Below are 27583 nucleotides of genomic sequence, written 5' to 3'. Positions count from 1 at the left end.
GTATTATTAGCATGACAAACTTGACAAAGTAATAGCTAATCAAAAAGTTTTTAATTAACTAGTACTTAAGATTTTGCGTTGTTACCCTACCTTTACCACTTCGAGTTTCAACCTATTTATTGTGAGATGGTTTTGTGAACGTGTATAAATGACTTAATGTCACATCTTTCACTTTGAAAGGAAAACATTTCAAAATTTGTTGACCTATTTTTAGCTATATATTATTCCCACGTTTTAGATTAAGTTACGTTTACATTTTTAGTTACAAATACTTTGGAAGTACTTCTGTATAAGCCAAGATGGGCCGCAAATCGCAATCAAAGCAAAGTTCTAAGAAGAACTCAGGAAAGGAAAATAACAAGTTTATACAGCAAAGAAGAAAAGAACTGACTATTCTTGTGGATAAGGTGTTGAGATTGACGAGTATATTCCAGGCTTCAAATTATGTGTTGAAAAGCTGGGAGCATCAGTTAGAAATCAATGCTTTGATAAAGGAAATCACGAATCTAGAATGCCCACAGCATAAGAGTGCCCAGCACAATAGGCAGGCGAATATAGACAAATATATCAAGTGGTTAAGTGAGAATGGAGCTCAATTTGATGGTAAGGTCTTATACAAATAGTTTTCTTATCAGTGACACTTTAAAACAAATAATTAGGTGTATTCTAAACCTTCCATCCTCACACTATATTATTATGAAGCTGACATTCATATCTTTATAGTAATAATAATAAGATTTATTATAGTAAGGATGTAACAACAATAAGTCTATCCTTACAGGTGTGGAGATTTCTGAATTTGAGGGCTATGAACTTGGTCTGAAGGCAAAAAAAGATTTTAAAGAAGGTTCCTTAATTCTGACAATTCCATCAAAAGTAATGTTAACAGAGAAGAGTGCTAAGGAATCGGAGCTGGCAACATTCATTAGTGTTGACCCGCTGCTTCAGAACATGCCAAATATAACTTTAGCCTTATTCCTGTTGCTTGAAAAAAATAATCCAGGTAAGAACTTATGTGATACTCATATAAACATACTGTTTATCTAATATTGTAAGAATTGTCAAAAAAGCATTATGTCCTCAAAAGTTTGACTAAATCTTGTTATGAACCAGTAGAAATAATAATGTAACGACCAAGTTATTATAAATAAAGAAAGAAGTTAATCAATATTGTATTGCATTTGATATTGTTCTATGTTCACAGAATCATTTTGGAAGCCGTATATTGATATACTGCCGGAGAAATATTCTACAATATTGTATTTCACTTTGGAAGAGCTTGCTGAACTAAAGGTATAAGAAATAAAGCAAACTGGCTCAAACTAGCTTTTGTTTCTGACTTTATATAATTTTGATGAAAATCAAATTAGCCAAATCATAGAAAAAAAAATTAAGCAAGCAAATATTTTGTTTATGTTAACAGCCATCACCAGTGTTTGAGTCCGCACTAAAACTGTACAGAAGTATTGCAAGACAATACGCCTACTTCTATAACAAAATCCACACCATGGATTTACCAGTTCTCAAGAAACTACAGGATATATTCACTTTTGACAACTACAGGTAAGATAAATAAAAATAAAATTACAATTCTTATTTTATTTTAAAGACAACACTATAAAAATAAGAAACACAAAAATGTCTTTGATATGTCACATTGCACTTATAGAATAATACTGAAAACCAATAAATTATCATAGGCCGAATGAAAGTAATACTGCAGTCTAGACCAATGTTTATTATACATCAGTGTAACAGTTCACTCTTAGATGTAAAGAGAGTAAGATGAAACAGTTTCTCTAACATAGCATGAACCTCACAAACTTAGCTATTGTTAGAAATATAGGTATGCGTTTGTGCTTTAAATTAATATTGATCTATTTTATAAAAATCTTAATCAATATCAGGTCACTAGTTTAAATTACAAGGTGATATTCACAATAGCTTCATAAAAAATGACAGACATTTCCAGACTATCTGCTCTTAAATGTCATGCATTTTTATCATTGTAGAAAACACCCATTTAACTATCTTAAAATTTCATAATTAATCTAAATTTACCAATTTCCTCTGTCAATCAGTCTAACTTAAAACTTAAGAGCCTCTTATTGGAATGGTTTTCTTAAAGTATCCCACATGTAATCTGGTGAATCTTTACCATTTTGTGAGTCTAATGTATTCAATGTATAAATATTCGATGTTTGCAACATTGGACTAATACTGCGTGTACTACTGTTATTCTTGTGACCTTTTCTATTCTCAAAAACAGGTGTCGGAATCCGTTCGTCACCGAAACTGCGTTTTTTTCTAATCACTGATCTTTGTTGTTTCCATTTAAATGCTGCATACGTTAGTAAAAATAATATCATAGCTAAACCTGCGATACTTGCTGTTGCCACTGTCACAGATCTAGTTTGGCTGGGTATTTTATCTAGAATACCTGATCCATGTGGCGATGACTCTTTGTTTTCGTAAGCATTAACTTCTACTTTCTCATCCGAACCGGAAGCTATGTTGCTGTCTATATCTTTAAGGTGCTGAAGATCTTCCAATACTATTAAGCCATCGCCATCAATGTCTTCGTCTAACCGAATTTTCTTGAACGGTTTTATTGGCGAGAGTTCTGAAATGCCAAAAAATACAATTATTGTGCATTGCGATGGATTTTATACAATTCAATATACATAAATCTCATTTATACCTTCTGAATCATTGTTATGATTTCTTCCCATTAAAGAAAATATTTCATTCCAGCTGACGACATCATCTTGACTTTCACTCAATACTCGACTCTCCCTCACTGTTTCAGTTTCGTTATTATTTGTAGCAATAACAACATCTACAGGCGTTGTTGTAACCTTTACTTCGGCGTCTGGGTTGTTGTGTATGGTTTTATTCATGTGTTTAGTAAAGTTAGTAAATAATGACATTATTCCCATATTCTCTGCGTTTTCGTTGACATTGTTGCGGAAGTCCATTACAACAGGAATATTTACGTTGCTTATCATACTCGAATCTAGCGTAGTTGTTCTTGAATTTGGATCATGCGAGTTGGCATCTAAAAGAGCCCTCAATGGGTAAGTCTCTTTCGATATAGGCTCTAAAAGAGACTTAGATAAGAACGGTTCTGGTGGGTTAGGTTCTCGCGACGCATTGTGGAATATATCAGCCAAATGCACATGGCTGGATCCACGTTCTCTATGTTCCACTAATTCACTTAGTGTCATATTTCGTTCCATCAGTATCTTTGATAGTTTTGCACTCGCTGAAATAAATAAAAATACATTAATATAATATGATACATATTCTTAATTCACTGATAAATTCTTTAAACAAACGTCATTTATACAAAATGACGTGAACTTGTCTTTTATACGGATAAGGAATATGTTTACTTACTTTGAGTATCATTTAATATTTCTTCAATTTCGATTTTAGCTGTTTCTTCCGTTGTAGTCGGCGCTGGTGTTGAAGATATTGTAGTTTTAACTGTATACGTCTTGGTCTGTGCAGGAACACTCTCTGTTCGCCGACTACTTTCCGTCGTCATAAAATCGTCTAATGTAGTGAAGTCTCCGTTGTTATCTTCTACTGTTGTCTTTGGTTCTTGGGTTCTGGCAATAAATTCAGAAGAAGAAACTAAACTACCTAAACCAAACAACTGTTTGATAATATCGTCTTGTGGAGGCTCCGTTGTAGCGTTTTTATGCTTAAGACGTTTACGCTTCAGTCTGTTATTAAAAGCTTGACGTCTTAGACCCAAAGAATTCTGCGTTGGTCTAGCAATGGAAAGCACGCTTGGTTTTTCTGTTTTTATAATCTCAGTGGTAGTTTCTTTCGTAGGAATGATTGTAGTTTCCGTCATTTCCATGCTTATGTCATCCAGTTTAATGACAAGATCGTCATCTGGTTTATTTTCTTCTGATGAACTATTATTGTTGCTAACGTCAATCGTAATAGTTGCTTCTTCGGCAGGAATAAAAACTGTGGTCGTTTCATAGTCAGTAGTCCAGTTGTTTTCGACTTCTGTTTTATTTTGCGTCATAGATGGAACAACGTCTTTCCATTCCTTAGATTTAGTTACGTTTCGTCTATGTTGCGAATATTTTCTAGCAGTCATTGATATCATATCCCTACTCAACTGACCCTTGTAAGTGTTGTTTAACATTGGTCGCATACGCAATTTCTTACGCAATCCTACTGGGTAACGACGTCTATATATTTTAGGAGTTTTTTCATCTAAATTCTTTGCAGTTGTTAATTCATCATTAACTTTTATAGTAGCTTCAGTTTGAACTTCTTGTACTAGACGTTCTGAGGCGGGTTCCGAAGCGTATTTTGTTTCAGAATTCACTAAAATTTGCTCTTCGGACTCGTCTTTACCTGTTAAGTCTTGTTTTAATTCATTTGCGTCATTAACTGGCTCAGGAAGATCAGGAGGATTCCTATTAGGCAGTTCTAGAGACTCACGAGTTTTAAATATTGAAACTGCATGATGTTTTCCACGAAGCAAATCTGTCAGTGACAGATTGTGTTGCTGGAGAATTTCACTCAAACTTGTTCCGTTCGATCTTTTTAATATATCCTTTAAGGTTAATGGATCCATTAAATAGTTATCCTAGAAACAAACAAAAACATTATATAATTCGCCTTTAATTAAAATAAACAGTAGGTATTAGTTTTCAGACTCGTTAATTGTGTTTAGACAATTCTGTTTGTTATTGTTATGACGATCGTATTATACTTAGGCATTAATACAAAATTATCGATCAGTAAGTTAAACACAAGTAAAATTAACAACACTTTGTTATAATAACTACAACTGCGATAAGCGCAATTAAAACACCTACAAAAATGGCATTCTGAGGGCTTACCAAGTCTCTTATAGCAGTAATGTTGCAGTCGTGAAAGAGTCCTTCAAAGCTAAGTAGTTAATTTGCTTCCACAGTTACAACAGTACTGCTTATTAAGAGCTGGTGGTAAGCTCCCTGAAATGCCCGTCTTTTGTACCACTCGATATGGATCCATCCACAAATCGTGCTGAGTCTCTTGTAGAGTTGACTTTTTAAATCGATGGATTTTATCTTTACATTTAGATATTATCCGTTTCGATCTTTCCTTATTTTTCTCTAGAACTTTTTCATCAATATGTACTTTAATTTTATAGTTAGCCTTTTCTTGCTCTGAAGTCTCTAATACAGGCACGTATTTACTGTCTATATCATATTTATCGTGTAGTAGAATAAATGATAACAAGTTCCCTATGCCTTGTTTACTGCAATAGTTTAATAAACATTTGTCCTATAAAATAATAATTCGTCATTAACTCGAAAGTGTAATAATATCAAAATATCTCTTGGTTTTGAAAGGCTGTTGAACCGAAACTTTGCCTAAATTCAATGTCAAAAAAATATTACATGACCAAACACTAGTAGATAGATCTATCTATTAACTGAAATTTTCTTCAGCCTTCGGCCTTTCATAAACCGAGGCTTACTACATACATACCTGAGCTTTGTCGAACTCCGTTAAAATTGTAGTTTTGTTGCTTTGATTTTGATAACGATGAGCATTTATTCTGCCATGGTTAGTAGGTCTGGGTTTACCAACCATGAGTTCCGATGAAAACTCCGATAAAGATTTGTCTTCTATATTTTTGACTGTAGGTCCCACAGGTTCTTCTACATCAGCTTCAGGTAAAGCGAATTCATCGTTATTCTCGCGTTGATTTAGATCTAGTTTTAAGTTGGGCAATTGTTGATCCATCAAGTTGGTTTCGTCTCTATACTGCACATCGTGTTGGTCTTCCTGCAGAAACTCATCTATCGTGACTTGATCGGTCGGGTCTGTTTTGGTTTCTACCTCGTCATGGACAATCGCTGCAGAATGCCTGAATTCGCTCAATTCTGGCCATGTGTCTAGAGAGGGTCGTTTTCTTCTTTGCCCTCTTCTTCTCAGTGGTCGTTCTAACTCTACTACATCGTCTGTCCATCGGATGGGTCTAGTTTCAGGTTTCTTTTGCCTCCTTTTGGGCATTTCTGTAGTTTGACGAGTGTTTTCGAAATCAACGTCGAAGTAGGGTCGTGGGGGTTCATTTAGGTATACGTTTCTGTCTTGTGGCGCCTGATCATCTCCAGCTGGGGTTTGTGGACGACGTTTTCGTTTCCGTCCTGACCTGCGCCGCTTTGGGAGTTCATCTGGTGATTCGTTACCCCAATTTTCCGTATGTCGTGGTTGTTGTATAGGAGGGTCGGCTTCCATTGCTCTCCAAGTCTGAAATATATAAACGTGTTTCTAAGTGTATGAAGGCAAGTAATTGGTACCTTACCGAGATTATAAATTCAAATGATACTAATCAGACAAATTACAATAGATTTCATTCGGTTAAGTGATCCGTTACAAGTGGAAAAAATTATGCTGTTTAAATTACCAATGCTATTAGTGTTCCATATCGTAACCATTATCCTCAGTAAATTAACGTAATAAAGTTGCTAAATGATGAAGAAGGATAACGTATTCTTACATTTGTTAACAACTCCCAACAGTTTTAACTCCCAACAGTATTTGTACGAAGTATGTGCAAAAAAAAATTTGGCGGATCTTTTACGTTGTTTATATATATGCTTTGTTATTAATTAAATATACAGGATTCAGAACTAACTAATCACTAAACAAAAGACCAACAGGTCAGTTGTTCATTATAAAAAAAAGTATTTTTTTTAAGTTTTAACAAAGGCTTCGCACAGACATTTTTTTATAAATGTGAGCTAACAAATTGAATTTCATATTTTCGGTGGGAACTTCAATTTATTTATTATTTATTTCTCAATTCAACCCCATATAATATTCAAACCAAGCTGATAACTGATTCATTCAAACTCACATAAAATATCAACTCATCATCATATCAATTTCATCTCCACAAGTCGCATTCACGACCATATTGCATTTTTAATAAAGAATATATTTTCATAATTACGCAGAGAAAGTGTGAGAATAGGTAACATAATTTAAAAAAGTATATTAAAATGAATTTATACGGAACGATATTGCGAGTCGTCTTCACCCGTTTTATATCATGATTCTTGTTTATTCATAATGCTTATGTAGATATTCTATTAACAATCACTGTAATTCCGTTACTAATGCGCTTGTTTTTGTTTTATAATTAACATTGTTAGCAACCAGTTTCATTGGTTGCGTCTACGATTGGAAAATGAAGTGCTAGTGAAAGGTCACCGGTAGGTGAATGACTGAGTAATCTTCATTCAACTGTCTTTTACGAAGATGTTCTTTCTTTTACTTTTTTAACTTGGTTGGAGTGGATTTAGATGATGCTATGCAGTTCTAAACTCTGCCAGTTTGTCAGATTACTTCATCAGTTATTGTTTATCTACTCAAATCAAAATTCGTAACATATATTGTTTACCAAAGGAGCGTAGATTCACGATACATTTGAATATATGTTTTTACATTTCATTTCTTTATTTTTAAGACGATTACATCAGGCTCTAGCTAGACTGACGGACTGCATTTCAACTGCAAATTGCAGTTTGAATGCAGTTGATTCGACTGCAAACTAAACGTGCGGTCCGATTGTACACAGACTGTAACAATAATGATACTGATAATACAATTATGGATTATTCTTTTTCTTTAAGTGCCAGGTATAAGTCAACTACTAGTTACTATATATATATACTTCAACAATTAATCTTCCGCTAAGAAATGTTATCCTCGGAGAGTTTCGCGTGGCGACCATTGCAACAAAATGTCTAATTTTGAAGTTGATTCAAGCATTTTACTTCAAAACTAACTGACTAATTCGATTAATAGTCCCTAATTATACCGTTTCTAATGATATTGCTGTTCCAATGATACATGCGAATCGACGCTACAAACGGAAGTTTAAGCTTTTTTGTTGTAAATCCGCTTATTACATCATACAAACAAGTACAAAGTGAGTAATCATGATAATAACCCACATTAAACCTATCTAATTAAGTTAGCAGCATAATCTCTACACATCCAACTATTTTTAATGCAATGTGATTTCGTAATACTAATTACAGAGCTACCTTACTCTGTGAAATTAATCTGATAAGTACGTACTTTATAAAGTGTACGACATCACATAAGAAGAGCGTGAAGTTTGCTAATGTTTAAGTATTTTTACGGCTTGACATATTACGTAAAAAGACGATGCGACTTTTTACGCTCTATATACGATATTGTTTGATAATCGCAAAAAATACAGCGAATTCTCGATGAGTCTCGTGTGAAAATAAAGAACAATACTGGAATATTTCGTAAAACACACGTTACGTTGTCATTAACATTTTTTTAATAATTAATGTCTGTTTAAGATAATATGCAGTGTTTTGTCTTTTACATACGTTTTTGTGTCATCTTTCCGCTGATCTTATCATAAACATAAGACTTTATTATTAAACTTAAACGTTTATAAACGTTTATATGTTTCACAAAACGTTTCTTCGATTCGCTGATATTTCTCAATGGGATTACGTCATGCAGCAGCTCTAAAATAGTAAAATATATGGAATATCAAATTGTATACATCGTATCACAACCAAAACACAAAACGATGTTCTACCAAATCCAACCATTAAATAAAATAAGTATATTTTAAATTTAATGTATTTTACAAAACTACAGATTCTTTTAAAATACATTAGAAGCAACTTACGTATTATTATGTTCATAGTGACAAACTTGTCGAGTTCATGAAGCTCAAAATGCCACACTCTGAGGTATAACGAATACCACTTATTCTAAGTTTCTAACATCAAACAATGCAAAAAACAGGAAACGATACACGCAGATGAAACATGTGTAAATAACTGTAATTTCTTAAATTCCTAATTGCAGAAGATTGATTGATTGATAGGTTGCGTGCAGTCGGTACGAGCGTAGAAAGTGTCCGATTACCAGCTAATCGTAGTGTCGACTATCGATTACCTGATACGACAGTTTACCAAACGTATATTTTTTCGCTGCAGTGAGAATGTACGTAATATTTAACTTGAAGACTTGAACTGTTTGCGTTTCGTGTTTACATAATACACGTCTTCCGCGTTAGTCCGACTTGAGAATAATGCTAAACTGTTAAGTGCTTGTCATCTCTTCAACGCTTTAAGTAGAGTTAGGGAAATTAGTTCTAATGTGTTGACTTAAAAGACTGTAATTTAAGCCTGTTCACATTAAGATGTGGTGCTTAAAAAGTAGGTGAGTACATAATGTTATGCAATTTTCATGAATACGAATTACTCGTTACAGTAACTGGACATGTATGGTTTGCTTAAAGAAACACTAGAACGTTGTTATGTAAAATGTCATTAGAGTAATGGTCTACTTTTTAACTAATCCTTACAAGTTAAACTGTATAATGATGAATATTTCATAACTAGACACTTGTTTACCTAAAATAGAAATCGTGTTGTCAGTTTGGTGCCACTCCCCCTTGTTATGTTTTCGTAAGTGGTGAAACGAAATGTTTTAACAAAATACCGGGTAAGCGTGATTTGGACTTCAACAAAAAAGGGTCTTGAAAGAGACGGACAACAAAATGCACTAATAAACGAATAATCGTATATTTATTAATTTTAATTAAAATATACTAAAGTCGGTTTTCTTGAAATTTAATTTCTTTTCGCGGAATGTTTTACGTAATGTTTTGAGTGCTTAACAAATTAATATACAACTTTGCGATCAAACATTGAGCCGGAACAAATATTTTTAGCAACATCAGTTTTATTGGGCTATATAGAGATCATTAATAAGAAAGAAACATCGCTGTACGTAAATGACAAAATCATGTTATGGAAAGTTACGTAGACTTTAAAACTACCGAGAATAGAACCTTAAGAAAAACGGCTAAGCCTGCCATCAGTGTAAGAAAGTTTACTGTTCCGGTAACTAGCGAAAACCACAACCTCTTGTTAACAACCTCGAACGAAACCTCTCTACATTACATCTACATTTTACACTAAAAGCTTTTCTAGAAAATCTACTTGATTCATAGTATTCTTTACTTTAAATCGAATATGTGTTTTGTTTGATTTTCGTCACGCAATCTATGTTGCGAAACTTGTAACTGTTTTTTAATAGTTCAGTGATCTTTAACCAATTACGTTAATGGATGACCCGTTTTTCCTCGTTCGTTTACCTTTTCATCATTATTTATTGCCGAATCATTAAAGGTTCCTCAATGTTAAGTGGCGGATGAGTCTCTTGCTGTCTCTATTACTTAAAGGTGCAGAGTAGCAGCAGGTTTTACAAATTTTTCAAAGAAAAAATTCTGTTCCACTGTCAGGGTTAGACGGATGTTATGTTTGTAATATTGCAGCTGATCTCTAAAATAATAATGCATGCAGCATTAGAATTTCTAAACATAATTTGTTTGAAATTCTTTAGTCGCTGCGTAATTTGTATTTTCAAGAAAGGGAAAATCCGGATATTCTTAAGATATCTCGATGGAAAACTCGTAACAAAATTGCACACATTGGAGAAAAGCGCGTGTGCTTTAACGTCTCCCGCTAACTAGCTTTTGATAAAAGGAGGTTCTTAATTCGGAGGGCATTTTTGTACACTGACGTGCTTCGAGATTCAAAGCGAAATCAAATTTAGTTTCAAAGACTTAAAGACTTGACTACAAATTTGTTTAAAGTAATTCCTATAAAAAAGTCGTGATCAACCTGTTTGTTTTATGAATTATAATTAATAGGTGCTAGTTATGTTGCTAAGATACTCAAGGTGCATGTGAGTAAGTCAGAATAGCGCGTCATCGATCTAGTTACGGTGGGTGAGTTTTCTAACCGGTTTGGACATGTGTTGTGCTGTGGGTACAGCCAGGTGTTCCACAGATAAAATAATACTATGTTTATTTATATTTTGGCATTAGTAATAACCTCAAGCAAAAAGGACACACAGGTTACCCAGTTTCACTCTTTCGTCTTGATTATCCGGCATTTTGTATTTAATAGTGCTCTTCCTACATGAAATATATTTCTAAAAATACTTTTCAAATCAGCAAGCTCGTTACTGTATATTACCGGTCATTTTAAATAAATAACGGACGTCCAAATCCAGCTCACGAGACGCTAATGAGACATCTCTTTAGCGAAAAGTCGCGAATCATCGCGAAACAAATCTGTTCAAATATAATTTAGTTATCTCATCTTTGAATAAAGAAAGCTGTTACAAAACCGATGTTATAACCGTTCGGAGGAAAGTTGAAAGCGAGATACCGGTCCGCGAACTTGAAATGAAGCGGCCTGAGCAATATGGCTTATGCTAATACTGGTATTTTATACGTAATCGACGATTTTTAATATTATATGTTTTTTTTAATATGTGAATTGTGACGTAAAGGATTAATGAGTTAGAAAGTTGCTGCCATGTTTTTTTTGGGAAACATTCGATTTTTATTTTGGTTTTTCTTCTGTGAATCTTTGACTGTTATGAATGCATTGTAGGTTTATTTTTTTTAACGACTCCCTCACTAAGGAATTTAATCCTTGTGTCGCGGGGTGTTTGACAAACATACAACTCACAAGCACAAGTGTATGTGCTTATTATGCATTTTGTTTGTTGGGTTTTACATTTTCTTTAATTAGTATTAATTTATAATAAAATAAAATTATTAGCGTCATCAGCACGAATTGTCCGCATAAGTTTATTTATTTATTTTATTTTATATTTTATGTATACACAAAAAAGGTAAAAAAAAACAGCGTAACAAATTCTGATGTACAAGGGTGCTCCTTATTCCCTAAGAAATCTCTGCCAACGGTAATAGAAGTGATTGTTATTGAGAGTAAACAACTTTAATAAAGTTATTAATAAATAAAATTTACTGTTCTGAGCATATTGTTTAACTGGTAGTTCTGGTCAGTTAACACCTACGGTGATAACTACATAAAAGTTCAAGATTAAATTATGACCTCTAATAACATTCAGCTGGCTTCTGGTTTTATAATTTGTTTCGTGCTTCAACTATTAAGGTTAATTACTACGTTTTAGTTTCATTCGAATACCATATACTACAAAAAATATATATCTAGGTAAAAAAAGTATACTTGGTCATTGGCGTCTGGTAATTGAATTAATTGCTTTATAAGACTCGCTTTAAACTTTTGATATTTATGTGACGGGCGATAATTGATTCTTATTAGTCTTAGCTAGAAATTCAGTGACGTTTATCAAATTCTAAATTTAATTTAAATTGCCTGTTGCAATTATACTTCTAAGACGCCTTTAACCATCTTAATTCATCTGCATTGCAAGTGGCTTGGCTTGTTTTTTATATATCTATAATATTCTCTTGGATTTCCTTCGACTGGAAAACTTATAGGCCTTTTACTCCTGTCATACTCCAACCAATTAAAATCTACAGTGTTTCGTTCGCTTTTGCTGGTTTGTAATATAGTAATCCCCTAAAAGCAGCTAGGTAGCAAACCGTACAATAAACTAAGATACGAAAAAAACGTCCTTTTTAAAATTGCAATGCCTGACTTCGAGTCGCTTCACCTTTTTAACTAAGGGGTTAATGACGTAGCTCGCGAAAAAACACAGAATTAAATTTATGATCGCATAATATCACGGCCCAGTGCGTGCCGAAATCACTGGACCAATTTACAAGAGCACAAAATGTGCAGAATAAAAATTCTGCTTTTATAAAATGATTACATGGCTTCTTATTAGACTAGATATTTAATGATTTTTCCATTATTAATAAGGTTTATAGGGCAAATTGCCTTTTTTTAAAAAAAATAGGTGTTATTCCATTTTAGGACATTCATACATATTCATAGCAAATAATACAGATCAATAAAATAAAAATGTTTGGTAACTAACCTCAAAACAACCATTATTATTAGGGTTTTGCAAGAATAAAAACAAATTCCTACAGCTATCAAACATTCCATTTTTTCATCTTATCTTCATTTTATTTATTGCATGAATTTGAGAAGCTCTTACAGGAGACGTCAAATGTTACCCATCATGAGCGACTTTATCCCAGTTTCAATGTATAAGTTCTTACTTCCTTACATCACGCTATGAAACGATGTCCGCGTTTAAGGTTTACACCTTTACCTGAATGTAAGTTACACCGCACACGTCAATTGTCTAATTAATGTGTTGGCAATGGAACACGCTCCACTTACCGGAGTACCTCCCCCAGATTTCTAGACCAGTTTCTAGACTTGTATTCTGTAGATCTAAGCTCGCATTTCGCTTATTCCCTTGTTTCTGTTATGGTGTATGAAGCCATTGAGACATACAGGATAAATACAAATTCGGTTTTGATAATTGTAACAATGAAATGTGTCCACATTTACGTATATTCTCTTTGAGATGATGATTGCTATCTTATATGTTTAAGCTGGCTAGTATCAATTGATTTTGCCGAAACATTAGAAGATTAGCTAACATATAATACAAACAGATATTTTGAAATGCTCTCAGATTAGAGACTAAGTAATTTAAACATCCGAATGATGATGATCACATTAAGAAATGCATAATATTTTATTATATGTGTTTGCAACATTTAGGTATAATTAAACTTCATACAGAACCTCTGAAACTACAACATTCTCAACTAACCCTAAACAAAAATCCATTATTTGGTGTAAAATTTCCTAGACGACGTTTTTTTACACAAATTTTCCACAATCAAGTGAAAATAGTAAAAATAGAAACGGCTTGCAAAGCCATTGTTATGAAACAACTGCAAAAAGAATGCGCAGTTTGTAAACTAATCAGTTCCTGATATACGCTGCGTAGTCTAATGTACATATGTGATGCTGTTAAACATTTTATATCTGACTTCTATAACATTACCACAAATTATGGTTGTTAAATTGTATTATTGGCTCTTACATCTAAATGGGACTTTCTTTTAAAAGTCGTAAATTACCTTATCTTATTGGCTTAAAGGAATAAGTTGATTTTGTTGTTAACTATACTTTTCGTGTTAGTTGTGAATGTTTAGTTTTCTTAATTTTTTTTTAATATTTGAAAATTTATATCATCTTCCGCAGCATAAGATAACCTAAATACACCTAAGTCTTCTTTGCAAATTAAAAATAATTATTTTACTGTAGTCCAGACATCCAAACATCATCTATATCCCTTATCGTTTTCCATTTATAATACTCAAATATGAATAAAATAGGTATTTACCACAATTAAAAATAAATATCCTTACAATATGAAGCGGCGACAATGTGCTAATTTAATGATTGCCCTTATTCAATTTCCCTCATCTAGTATTTTTCGTGAAAGCCGCTTTAGAAATTATGATTATTCGATTTTTTTTATCATTATAAACAAAGTATCTCACCTGGTCATGGCTGGGCGTCCCCGTGTCCAACATCCTCGGCCTCAGGTCATGCCGGTACTCCGCCTCAATGTCCTCCTCCGCAGAATTTACAATAATCACCAAAGCAGCCAACGTAGTCAATAAAGGCATGGCGGATTTCCAAATTATACCCATATTATATCAACGAGACAATTCCAAGTTTCGAACGCACTCTCTCAGTACGTCCACACGTATTGATGCACAATTCTAACACTGCACTGCCAACAAGTTCCAAAGTTGGTATTAACTCACGCAACTGTCGCGACTCAGTCGGTAACCGAAAAAAAAGTCTTAGGAAGCAATAGGCGAAGGAATCAAAGATAAGGAAAGAGAAATAGTAGAAAAAGAAGGTCCGCAAAGTCACGTGCGGTACTCGTCGATTTTCTTAAAACTCGTACACTCGGCTCGATAAATAGTTGCTTTTATTTATTTTCACATCATGATTGTCTATTTGTAAACAATCCGATACTGCGGTATTTGAATCTCGAGTAATTATAATACTGGTTGTTGTTATTTGAGTAAGTGCAAGATCTCTCGCGCAAGTTCCCGCGCTTTTTTTATTTGTAAACGTGAAAGTGTTGATGGCGTTTGGTGGCACACGTTTGCCCGCGGCGGCTCGGCGCGTTCGAGTGGTAACTCTGTTAAATGGCAAATGTTCAGCGCTCCTGCTATGCGCTTCTATAATTTTTACTTTTCTTTTGTACTTCAATAACAACTCTACTCGGTGTTTTTTCAACATTGTTCAGTCGCGTTTGAAATTTTCGTTCAAACAATGATAAAACCCATTGATGCATGTCGCCGTTATTTTTACCATGAAGCGGTGTTCTCAAATATGCATACATATGCATATTGCATAAGATTGATATCCGCTGGTCTCGACACAATGATATAGAACAAGGAATGGACTACACGGTTAGGTCGGTTCTCGATTGACTTCTTTTAAATTATAATATTAATATAAACCCAGGTTCAAATTTTGCATTTGCCCTGATCGCTAAGGCGATGTAAGGTGTCGACTGGAAAATCATAAAAGCAGCTGAATTCGGCTATTTCCTTTTCAATAGGTAAACTAAACTTGATTTTTTATTTCTCTATTACTCACCCAAAGCCTTTTAAGGCGAATTTCAAACTTCAGCCGATAGGTGAAACAAGGTTAGACCCTACACTAAAACTTAACACAAACTGGACATGTATTATACAAATACCAGTAACCAGTATCTAATAGATTCTAAGCTCCCTTAATTTCCATGCGGCGGAGATGGCGAATCAGTATTATGTGAAACGGAATGTGCGCACGCGCCGCGCCGCCTCCCCGGCGGAATGCGCCACCGCCCGTGACGATCACATGCGCGAATTAGCGTCGTTTGTTAATCAATTACTTGCATCTCATAATATGCATGTATATAAAAAATTGTCTTCTATTTTCTCTTTTTTTTGTATTTATCTTTAATGAAAACAATCCCTATTTTTCACACTTTTCCTATTACGCACGACGTAGCCTGTGAATTTGAACGGCGTTAAGTCATTACACCGTTAAGTTTAAAGCAGCATGCCTAATGAAGAAACATTATTTTCCCTCGCGAACTTGAATTAATTAATTGCATTAACCGGTCGTAATTTTATGCGGTTATTATATAACTTCAAAAGTTTTATGTACTAATGAGCTAGGAATCATTTGATAGGAAATAAAATTGATGTTTGTTAAAGTTTGTGCGACTTAAGTGATTTGAAAACATTTATAAAAATATACTTATATCAAAACAAGAACATATAAATCATATTCACTGTTTGTTTACTTAAATAAATAATAAAAAGCCTTAAAACAGTTACGAGAATTGATGCGTAACGTTTGATTGCGTCTAAATTTTAATTTGTTGTACGCGTTAAACGTTAAAGACAAATTTATTTTAGAAAATGCCCAACGGTAGTTTGAAGCGATTACCGCGAGCGTTAAATCAGCCGTTCGACTTCCGTGTCGTATGAAAACAGTTTTTCTGTTTTAACGTTGTTTCCTTCAACGATAGACAGTACCAACTTACAAGTTCCGCATAAACTAGGCGACATCGTGACAAATGAGAAATAAAATATTCACGCCCACTTACAGGCTTGTTGTTCTCTCGGTATTTCTAGCAATAATCTGCTAATCTTTGGATTGTGTAATTGCAAATAGAGAAATGACACCGTTTACGTCATGTCGTGATGAACTGATGCAGGCATTTACACCTGTATAAGAACGTTTACCACATAATCGTCCACCTGGGTAGCGTCACGCTTTTCCCTTGATTGAAAAGCGGTGTCAATATTGTCTGTTTCATCATTTAATTCATATACCACAAGCAATGTAGATTCTATTTCGAGAAATAAGTATGCTATTAAGTTATTACGTTGTTTTATTGCAGATTTCATTCATTTAACTTTCATTGTGCAATTTGTGCAAATCAATATTTGCAGTATTTTAATGCTACCGACAGATATAAACGTACAGTTCTTTAGAATTCAGTAGAAATGAATATGTTCTGATACTTTTGTAGAGTTTCGCTCTTCAAGATTATTTTCGAGATAATTTTACATAATACTTTCTTTCCTTATTACTACAGTTACGACATGGATGAGATTAAAACACTTTTGACTCATTATATTAACACCAAATCCCATACTTTCATAGATAGCACAAAGTAATACATATAATCTCATCTCTGTATGGGACATTGTTACCAACATATGATTTCTCACGCGTCGCTCTTACTTTCGTCTCGTATAAGTTCGTTGATTTAGTGAGATCGCTGTGACAGCGCAAGAACCTCGTTATATCAAACAACTAGACCAATCTATACGGATCATCGCAACTTTGCTTTGTCACATACCTTCATCAACATTGTCTGCATTACGATCAACTAATTAAAGAAGAGAAGTCGTATTTACGATGCTTATACCATAAATACAAACTTTTATTACCATTTGCAATGGTTCATATTAATCCGCGAAGACTGTTTACGGCATGTTTATATGCTTAGGTAATAAATTAAACTTTCGAAATGAATAAATATAAAGCGCTCACTCACGTAAAAATAACATCGGGGGTGACATGTAATAAGCAATGTATGTCATTTGATTAAGCAATAAGAAACCATTTTTGTCATATTTACGAATCTTGCGATTACTTCGAAACATAAAGTCATTGATTTTCATTGTTATTTAGTAATAACATTAGTGTAATTTTAGCTGCAATGGCTAAGTTATGAATGCCAGATTAAAATAAACATGTTCCATAACTTTGAATCAAATCTAAAAACAAATCTGATTGACATATTTAAGCTTAGGACTTTGATATCGCTACTAAACTACAACTAATTCTATTCAACGGTTCCGTAAAAATAACTAACCGACTAAAAAATGTAAAGGGGAGAGATTAAAAATTTGTCAACCAAAAAAATTATGACCCTTATGAACATAATCCTTATTTTGAACTTAATCGCGATCTTCATTTTGAGTACTAGTTGTTATAGTGGCAACAGATATAAATCTACTGTGAACATTTAAGTCATCTAGCAATTGCGTTATCGAGAGTTCTCGGAGTGCTATCTAATACATATCTAACGTGGTACATAATTCGATTATAATTCTACTCTTTCTGCTAAACACCTATAATTTCCAGGGAGTCTGAGCCAAGTGAGTAACCGATTACTTGGCAATTTGCTCGCTCTCATTTATCTCGCTGTTTGATTTCTACAGACATTTCTGTTACGCAACGAATTAAATTCATACTTAGATCGGGTGAATGATGACACTTTCATTCTATATTTTCCTACTATTAGATAGCCGCAAATCATTAAGGTAATATCTTTACCCATTATAAAGTTTATCTAAATAGGAATTTACTAGGATTTTGTCATCCGTCGGTATTTTTGTTATTTAATACGGACGTTATTTAATGCAATATTTTACGACGGATCCCTTTGTTTTTTACAGTGCAATTAATTAATAGAAACATTTTTTTTGTGTAATTTCAAAAGAGATTTATATATAAAAGTCAACAAGTCAAGGGCTTAACGATGGTAACTGAACCTCACGTTCCCTAAATAAGTGGATGTTTTATCTACGACTTCCACATAATTGAGCGAGCGAGCAATTTGCCGGTATTTGTAAATACAACCACTTCTAACAATGTTGTGTTGTGAAAGTAACGAGCGTCTATCCGTCCGTTAATAAACCCATAATAAAATTATTACGATGAGAAAATAAGACAGCCCCAAGACTAAGAGGTATTAGATAACCCGAAAGTATTTCTCATAGAGTACCCAGACACAATACATAAACAGGTGTTAAGAGAGTGAAAATTGTAATTGCACAAAAGTAAGAGTTTCAATCGCCCTATTGTTTGAAGTTACGCCGGCACTTGCATATGCAAATAATTGTTACGTATATGTTAATAAGAACTTGCTGTAGGGAAACGCTATGGAAAATTAATTTCGTTTTCTTTAGCTTCGTTTTTTGCGTTTGCAATTGGCGTTGATCGGTAATAGATAGATAGATAGATAGAATACTCTTTATTGTACACCATAAGGAAAAACAATTTAGGTCAATACAAATAATATTGAATGATGAAGTACAATTTTCTATTGACGTCGTGACAATTTTAGCAGGCAACTTCTAGACTAATTTCATTAATCAGTTTTCTCTACATTGGAACATCTAAGCTAAACTCTCCAAAATTAAAATTGTCACGTAAATATTTATTAATTATCTGTGTACCTACATATATCTATAATATAAAGAATGAACATCTAAGTAGAGTGGTGAAATGCGTGTCACTGAGCAACGCCAACAATGTTGCGTGATCTGTACCAATGCTATCGCAAATAATATCTTACTATCCAGCTAAAGAGCTATACCTCAATTACTCAGGAATTCCTCACTTTTTCCTCAGACGCTTGTCTAAAACATGGACTTACTTATACTGGTCGAAACGAATCCTAATGAAAATTTACTGGTACATTGAACCAGCTGTTTGTTCCTTGTTCTCAGACTTATGTAATGTTACACGGTACTGTATATGTCTTTTGCGATGTCTTTTGTGTGTTATAAATTGTTTGGTTAATGTCTTTTTTGTTAAACTTAAATTGGTGAGGAGAGTCGTATTAAGATTTTTAAAAAGTCTTGCTCAGGCAGATCCAAAATCATGTTAATAAAGCATTGAAATAAAAATATGCTACGTTATAATTATAATATTGTGAAGCGGCTTAACTGTGCCCAAGGAAATAAAGCGATTCGTAACATATCTCTATGAATTATTACTTCTTTACAGATGGGCAGTGTCCACGGTGATGACGAGGCAAAACAATATTCAGCTGGCTGATGCTGACGTCACAGCCTTCATCCCACTCTGGGATATGTGTAACCATGAACATGGCAAGGTATGTTTGTGTTCTAGGTTATTGAATTATTTTGATTGTTTACCTAATTCCTAAATGGTAGATAACAACATATTTCATGATAATGCTTAGGTATAATCGTCTTGCATACAAACAAAATTGTCCAAAAGCCATTTGAAAATAATCCGTTAATTTCTGTTTTTTTTTTTTATCTGGTGTCATGACTACTGACGAAAGAGCCTCTAATGAAATGTGACACACTTTGGCCATGCTCCACGCATTACTTACTTAACCTTATCACCTTTACATTATTTTGTCGACTCATATCTTATTATACAGTACTTAATCATATAAAAGCTTACAACATAATAATCACTAGTCAAGCATATCTTACACATATGTTACTCGTTTATCAAATAACTGGCCGTCAGGTAACCTATCATTATATTATCACGACAAGAAAATTACTACGTTTTACTATAAATAATTAATTGAAAGTGCACAATTTATAGACTTTCTATCTACTTGTGTAAGACTGTATACAAATAAAATGAAATTAACACTTTTTGTATTTTTGCTTGAATTATTTATTTTATTGGGTAATGACTTGGTTTACCTATTTCTGTTTATATGAAAAAAAAACAATATAATGCTCTATTTTCCTGTTTAAACCCGATAGCAGATTTTGATTTTAAAGTTTGTTATTGTAGTGAAACTTGTCTGAATAAAAACATACCTGCAACAAACCACTTGTTCACTTATAGTGGACATGATTCCGCATTTGTGGTACGGGGTAGCATTTATTATAATTGTCATAGTACTTAAACAATATTGTAAAATAGTAACTTCAAGGGATGAAACCTGTCTTTTAAGCCTTTAATTTTTAAGTGCCGTTAGTATTCCACAGTATGGCAAGTCCTTAATTTTTTACACCTGTCTGCAACTTTTCGACCACCTCTCTCGGAGAATTCAAGATCGTCCTGCAATCTCTTAGGTCACTCGCTATAATTTACTCATAGCAAGCAGGGACCGGACAACCCCACTTTAGAGTTAAGCCGTTTGACAGGGTAACCCGTACACGGGGTAACTCATATCGCAGTGTTACCTTTTGTTCGAGTTACATCCTCGAAACCCAGCGAAATGGTTAACACCTTCATTATGGTAACCACGTGAAGGGGTTACCCCTTCAATAACTTAACCCTTTGAAGTGGTTACCTTCACGAAAGGCTTTTATTCGTGTTACCCTGAATTACCCACTAAACTTGAGCTGCATACTTGCACCCTATCGGCCCCTCATTGCTTTACTAAGACTACAGCTGATTTTCTTCTATCGCCGACGCGTCGCGCCTCTCGGACAAACTACCTACGCGCGAAACGTCATATAGGTAACTAGCTGTTGCCCGCGACTTCGTCCGCGTGGTTAGAAGATAAGTTAAGATAAGTTAGGAATTTTTGAACGAAAGCCCTCGAAGATTAATATTTTTCCCCGTATTTGCCACATTTTCCATTAAGTCTTCGCTCCTATTAGTTGCAGCGTAATTTTATATACCTAGCCTAAAACCTTCCTCGATTATTGGTCTATTGAACACAAAATGAGATCAAATTTTTTAGATGAAATTATTTATAATAATTTAAAAAAAAATCGAATACAAGTTTTTTTTCATTTTTTGCATTTTCTGAGAAGATTTGACGGGTGAATTTTCGATTTGAAAATTAGAGTGTTTTTTTATATTAATTCAAAATAAGGTGAAAAAATAAATATTTTTAATCAAATAAATTACAGCGTATTTGGGACACAAAAAAGTAAGTTTTCACCAAATTTCGTTACAAAAATAAATTTTTGTAAAAGATAAAAATAAAAAACCACAATCTTGGTTTTTTAGATTTTTCAAATAAATTTTGAGGTTATGTGAAAAAAATGTAAACACAAAAGTTTTAGATCTTTTTCTTTTAGAACTTTGCCATTTGACTTTTTTCGATACGAATTTTAATTTTGCAGGAAATTGATAAAAACCGTTTTTTACTCTTCAAACGTCACTCCCACCCCCTTCCCGACCTCAGATCACCCGTAAATTATTTTTCCTTTCATTTTTATAATATTCCCCTCCTTTTCTAATGGGTTTCATCCTACTATTTTTTAATTTGGTTTTAAAAATTATCGACCCTGGTCTACAAGTATAGACACGAAAAATATATATCACAACGTTTGAAAAGTGCGACAAGCAAAATTAAACTGTAAGATCATATCTACAATGATTTTTATTCCATGTTTACAAGTCGCTCGGTAAATGCAACAATGGCGCCGCTGGGCGGTAAGATGTCACGTGCGCTCGTGGTTATACTATTTTCAAACTAATGTCTATGATAAAGAGTGCATATTGCATTGTCTTAGGTTGGAGTGGGTTACCCTGTTACAGTGTTACAGGGTAGTAAAGGGTAACCTGTTCAGAACAGGGTTCCAGTAATCCGTTCGAAGGTGTAACATATGTCATAGGGTTTTTTCTTGAAGCGCTTAAAAAAACCCCTTCAAAAACCCTTTCAATGAGTATCCGGCCGGTCCCTGATAGCAAGTCACATTTCTAGATCACAACGGACTTCAACAAGGAGTTGGACCGCGGAGAGTGCTTCGCTCTCCGTGACTTCAAGCCCAACGAACAGATCTTCATATTCTACGGCGCTCGTCCCAACGCCGACCTCTTCCTGCATAATGGGTAAATTGGTAAACGTTTATGTGTGTTGTGTTAATATTAATTAAATATTATTTTATTATTACTAAAAAGTTATTCACTAACAGGCTATTAACTTTTGATTAAACAAAAAATATAAGCGCATCTTAAAATAGACACCATTATTAAAACTTTCTGAACAAAAAATGGTTACTAATCCTATTTATGGATTGTTCGGATTTTTTCATATTTAATAACAATTTAAAAGCAAAGAAATCTGGTCCTTATTGTCAAAGCCTAAAATCGACAAGATTTTTTCGTTTCTTATTTTCAGGTCAAATTTTGACCTTTACCTATTTTACTGGCGTTGTTGATTTTATATTTGTTCTGCTAACTCTTGGGTTGGTATTATTTTCTACCATTTAATAATACAACCAACAGAATCACTTCATCATTCCCTTGCCCTTATCCCACTTATTATACTTGGGTTTCGGCGCAACATGTCTTCTCCTTCCATACCTTTCTATCTGACGTCTTCTCGCAAGAAACACTATTTGCAGCCATTCGGTACGTTACAGAATCCATCCATTGATCACAAACATATATTACACAATCACTTAAATGTCTCAAATACAGAAACTGGCAAAATACTCATTACATATGAAACGTAATCACGAAGGTAATGTGAATACATGCGTTTGCGCTATTTAGAAACGAATCTGCATGCAATACTCGTAGCATCTGATGTTCCTGATTCATAACATCTTACGCAATTGGTTGCGGAGTGTTATTGGTTATATCATACGCATCGGGTCGGCTAACACTATAACACCTCAATGATATTTGATATTACAAATGTTTGTAATTCAGTGATATTTTGACACAGTTTCTGGAACTTGTCATTGATCAATTTGATTGATTGGATAGTTCTAATAGACTCATTCATAAAATAATTCACTTTACAATAGTTTTTTTATTGGTTCTTAAGTTATTCGTTTAATGCACGACAAAGTCTCGCATTATTTTAATTTTATAATAATATATAGGTATATTAAATTAAAAGTATAAATCGAAAAATTTCGAAAATAACACACCTTATTCCCGACCAATAAGAGCTATAAACTGAATTTCAGGTTCGTTTACCCCCAGAACAAGCACGACAGTCTCTCCCTATCCTTGGGCGTGAGTTCCAGCGACCCGCTGCGTGAGACCAAACTATCTCTACTGACGAAGTTGGGGCTGGCCGGCGTCACCCATTACAGCCTCTACCAAGGAGACTTGCCGATTAGTGCCGAACTACTGGCGTTTATAAGGATATTCAATATGAATCAAGGTGGGTTTATTTTATAAATAGTAGTAAAACTACCTAATCTACCTATATTAAGTATTAAAGGCGTACCACCTGTATGCATGCGACTAGAATAACAACGATTAAATTCCTTAAAGTGAGAGTCTTTTTTTGATAATAAATATCTATACTTCTATATAAAGCTGAAGAGTTTGTTTGTTTGAACGCGCTAATCTCAGGAACTGCTGGTTCGAATTGAAAAAAATCTTTTTGTGTTGAATAGACCATTCATCGAGGAAGGTTTCAGGCTAATTACCATCACGCTGCGACTAATGGGAGCGAAGATACAATGGGAAATGTGGAAAAAAACAGGGCGGGTATCTTATATCTCTAATCACGCGGACGAAGTAGCGGGCAACAGCTAGTATATACATATATATGCAGTTTGAGTGTAGAACGTTAAATTTAGAGATATGTGTCAAATCGTACAGGAATATGATTGACTTATTCCAGCTGTGCAGTTGTAATGACGATGCCTGAAATATGATAGACGAAAAAAAACAAGCTATTATTGCAGTCTGGATATGAAAAATAATTTCATTCATAAATTAACGTTTTTCTTTTGGTATGATTTCGTTAAGCACTTAGTGTTTGTTACGTTAAGTACAATAACTCATTAATCAGCTGAACGAAAGTTGATTTCGAAACATAAATTTCAGAATTTCACCGGTACTGTTAAAACTTTTACTAACATTATTTCGATAAATGTGGTAAAGAAATATAACAGAAATCGAACAGTTTCTCTACGAATTATTTGCTTTTAACAAAACCTGATTAAGAGCGAGTCTAAGTTCTGACACTTAGGGTTTCGTACAGGCAGGCTAAAGACAAACAAATCTGCTGGGCGACAAATAAATTTGTGGACCCACTCCCAACTCTTTTTATCATCCACAAACAAATTGATGGCTGTACAAACATAACTTAACCTCGATCTATATTTTTAGTATTATTTGTTATATGAGCAACAGTAATACATCAACTGCTATCCCACCTATCATGGTCCATGACATACAGCCTCGACTCCCGCGGATTCCGTTTTACCCTTTGAGTCCAGAACCCGAAGAACCGGGTAATAGTCGCTTGAGTACTGATGGGCAAAAAGGGACGTTATTCTTATTTAATTTTTCATTTTTACTCGTATATTTCATCTCCTCATTAGTGCTGTTTACTGCACACGACGAAATTTAGATAACGATGAACTCCGTGATTTGAATGCCTTTTTTTGAAATAAATGACTTGAGAAAACACTTTTTCTGTTTGCTCATGCAAAGTTAAGCTTGTTTGATATGAGCACAATGCTGATGGGTATCTTAAAAAGTTCTCGCTCCTTTAGAAACTATGTCAGTAACTGATTGTGTCAACTTGGATATGAAAGTGAATAGCAAGGTATTTATAATTCTAAAAATATAAGCAAAAATGTAATGTTAGTAGTAGTAGAATCATTTTTTGCAATTCTACAGATGTTTAAAGATTAGAAGTCGTAGAAAAATAATTGAGCAAGATGCGTTACTGTCGACGTCAAAGGGTTAAATTATGAAAAAGATTACGAAGAAGAAAATTTTCTGCTATCAAATTAGTTATGTTACTAAATTTACTAATACACATTACTCTATAAGTTTCATTTTTCACAAAGGACTTGCAGGTCAATTATGATTTTCTCTAAATTAAAGACGTAAAATCAGTAGTTGTTTACAAAGGACAATAAAACCTTTAGCATATTTTACTAATTAAAGTCCTAATAGTCTAATTAAAGAAAATGTTTTCAGAGGAACTAACGAAATGGTCAGAGCAAGGCTTGCCGTCTGACCTGGTGTCCTCCGAGGCGTCGAGTGCCGCGGCGGTAGGCGTCGACATCGACCGGCGCGCCTACACCTACCTGCTGACGCGCTGCAAGCTGCTCGCCACGTCCTACAGGAGGAGCGAAGAGGGAGTAGAGGAAACACTTCACAGGTTAATGTGATGGCTTGATACTTGATAGCTGTTTGAAGTTATGATAATATATGGTCCAATAGTCGTATTAGAGGACTTAGTTTTGAATTTGGGGTTGTAACAAAAAAAGTTGCTGCGTTAAGCTTGGGGGGGCGGCTGCTTGTGATTTTTTAGGGATTCAGAATCAATTATATGTAAGGGGAAAAGCGCGTTATTAGTTTTACCTTTTACGTGTTAAAATGTGCGATAGGTTCACGAGTTAAATACATGTTGTCATGAAATGAAATTTTCTTTTCAGGAAAAATATAAAGCTACTCAAACAATGCGAAGTACAAATACTAGAGGGTGCCATGAAGTATCTAGAGGAAACTTTAAGTAAACTACCCGCCGCGGATAAACCTAAATAAATCACGTCAAATCTATGAAAATATCTGTAGACTTGGACCGTGTATGTATATAAAGAAAACGAATTTTTCTAAAGCATTTTTGCATTTCCTGCATTTGTTAACGGAAAAAATTTCATCAATTGTATACCCAAAGGAGTCCGCATAAAAAAACATGATATTTCGACCCTTCAAAGTTCCTAATTTGAGATAAGAACAGACTTCACATTATTAATTTTTTTCAAAAGAAAAAGATATCTTACCTTTTATACTATGACCTCAGTCTACAGATATTTTCGTCCAAGTAACAAATAAGAATAAGTGATCAAATACAAACAAATCATGACAGTATTTACATCATAACAATTTATTTTACCCGATTTACTTAAATATTATTACGATGCAACGAATTTCAATCACTGGGATTTTTTGTTATATTTTTGTGTGTTTATTATTATTGTTTTTTAGTTGTAATGTACTTACGTTTTGTGTGCAATTATTATTTAATATACTTTAGTGCTTTATGGTATGATTTTGTTTCATTTGAGGCTAAGGTACAACTGCACAAGTTGATCGAGCATAGGTTAATTTACGTTTGACGCGGACGATCCGTAGATTGGTGACCATTGATGTCAAAACGAGTTCTAACGCTTCGAAAAGCTCGTTTAATTGTGGGCTGCAATTCGTGTATCTTTGACAGTAGTTACGGGTAGACAAAAGCTAACTGAGGGTTATCGTGTTGCCCAGGTAAATAGGGTTGAGGAGGTCAGATAGGCATTCACTCCTTGTAAAACACTGGCACACAGCTGCGTTCGGTTAGATTGGAAGCCGAACTCAACATAGTTGGGAAAAGGCTATGCTACTAAAATGTTATATTATTTTAATGTTTGCAAGACTCGTAGGGTCTAGTAAGAAATTTGAAATACATTGGGTGAGCGCCTTCAGCTAAGCACAAGCAATTATTGCTCATGCATATAAATTGCAAACACTTGCTTTTATCCACAATCTGAACGTATAATAAATAAGGGATATAACATATTTTGTATTAAATTATATATTTTCCGTTTATAGCGTGTTTACACTCTAAGGAAACACTTACATTTCTTACGCTGCATAAATTGTAGAAAATAGAACCGTTTTACTATATATTTTTATTGCTAATTCATTAAACTAATATTTACAAGTTACATATCTATGTATTATAATGGAAATAAATTATAAAAAAAATGCTTTTACTGATAACATAAACTTCTTATTGCCTGTATTGGTAAAAATGAGTAATAAAAAAGGTAAGTTTTTATTAAGTCAAAGAGTGATCAACCTTGGCACGGTAAACTGTTAATTGCTCTTAGATTGCATTACAATGTACATTATTATAAACTTCTAGGTAAGTTTTAAGTAAAAAAAACTAAGTTCAAAATGTAAAAAAGGTAGGCAACATCACAACAATCGCTCCAACTAGTAGATAAATGACATTTCTACAAAAAAACAGTCAAATG

General features: G+C 33.9%; 2 protein-coding genes across 2 annotated transcripts; one reads left to right on the top strand and one right to left on the bottom strand.

Annotated features, from left to right (window-relative positions):
* The first annotated feature begins 128 nt into the window (after positions 1 to 128).
* On the top strand, positions 129 to 26613 carry LOC113494515 (histone-lysine N-methyltransferase setd3). Its single transcript, XM_026872895.1, has 9 exons — positions 129 to 603; positions 782 to 1003; positions 1205 to 1293; positions 1424 to 1563; positions 19692 to 19800; positions 22342 to 22469; positions 23558 to 23757; positions 25539 to 25722; positions 26000 to 26613. The coding sequence occupies exons 1-9, from the start codon at positions 300 to 302 to the stop codon at positions 26106 to 26108; spliced, it is 1485 nt and encodes a 494-aa protein (XP_026728696.1). The 5' UTR covers positions 129 to 299; the 3' UTR covers positions 26109 to 26613.
* On the bottom strand, positions 1585 to 16070 carry LOC113494513. The gene is made up of 5 exons (XM_026872894.1): positions 14369 to 16070; positions 5509 to 6273; positions 3400 to 4618; positions 2702 to 3265; positions 1585 to 2623 (listed from the first exon to the last, which is right to left on the bottom strand). The coding sequence occupies exons 1-5, from the start codon at positions 14519 to 14521 to the stop codon at positions 2106 to 2108; spliced, it is 3219 nt and encodes a 1072-aa protein (XP_026728695.1). The 5' UTR covers positions 14522 to 16070; the 3' UTR covers positions 1585 to 2105.
* Positions 26614 to 27583: the final 970 nt, after the last annotated feature.

Source organism: Trichoplusia ni, chromosome 5, assembly GCF_003590095.1.
Source record: "Trichoplusia ni isolate ovarian cell line Hi5 chromosome 5, tn1, whole genome shotgun sequence".
Taxonomy (NCBI): domain Eukaryota; kingdom Metazoa; phylum Arthropoda; class Insecta; order Lepidoptera; family Noctuidae; genus Trichoplusia; species Trichoplusia ni.
This window is presented reverse-complemented; position numbering and strand designations above follow the sequence as displayed.

Bases quoted from the DNA above. Each gene is read 5' to 3' on its own strand.
- LOC113494515 (XM_026872895.1), top strand. From the start codon at position 300: ATGGGCCGCAAATCGCAATCAAAGCAAAGTTCTAAGAAGAACTCAGGA. The intron at 1,294-1,423 runs GTATAAGAAATA...TTATGTTAACAG, and splicing joins AAGAGCTTGCTGAACTAAAG to CCATCACCAGTGTTTGAGTC. The intron at 23,758-25,538 runs GTGGGTTTATTT...AAATGTTTTCAG, and splicing joins GATATTCAATATGAATCAAG to AGGAACTAACGAAATGGTCA.
- LOC113494513 (XM_026872894.1), bottom strand. From the start codon at position 14,521: ATGGGTATAATTTGGAAATCCGCCATGCCTTTATTGACTACGTTGGCT. The intron at 3,266-3,399 runs GTAAGTAAACAT...TATTTATTTCAG, and splicing joins AATATTAAATGATACTCAAA to CGAGTGCAAAACTATCAAAG. The intron at 2,624-2,701 runs GTATAAATGAGA...TTGGCATTTCAG, and splicing joins TCATAACAATGATTCAGAAG to AACTCTCGCCAATAAAACCG.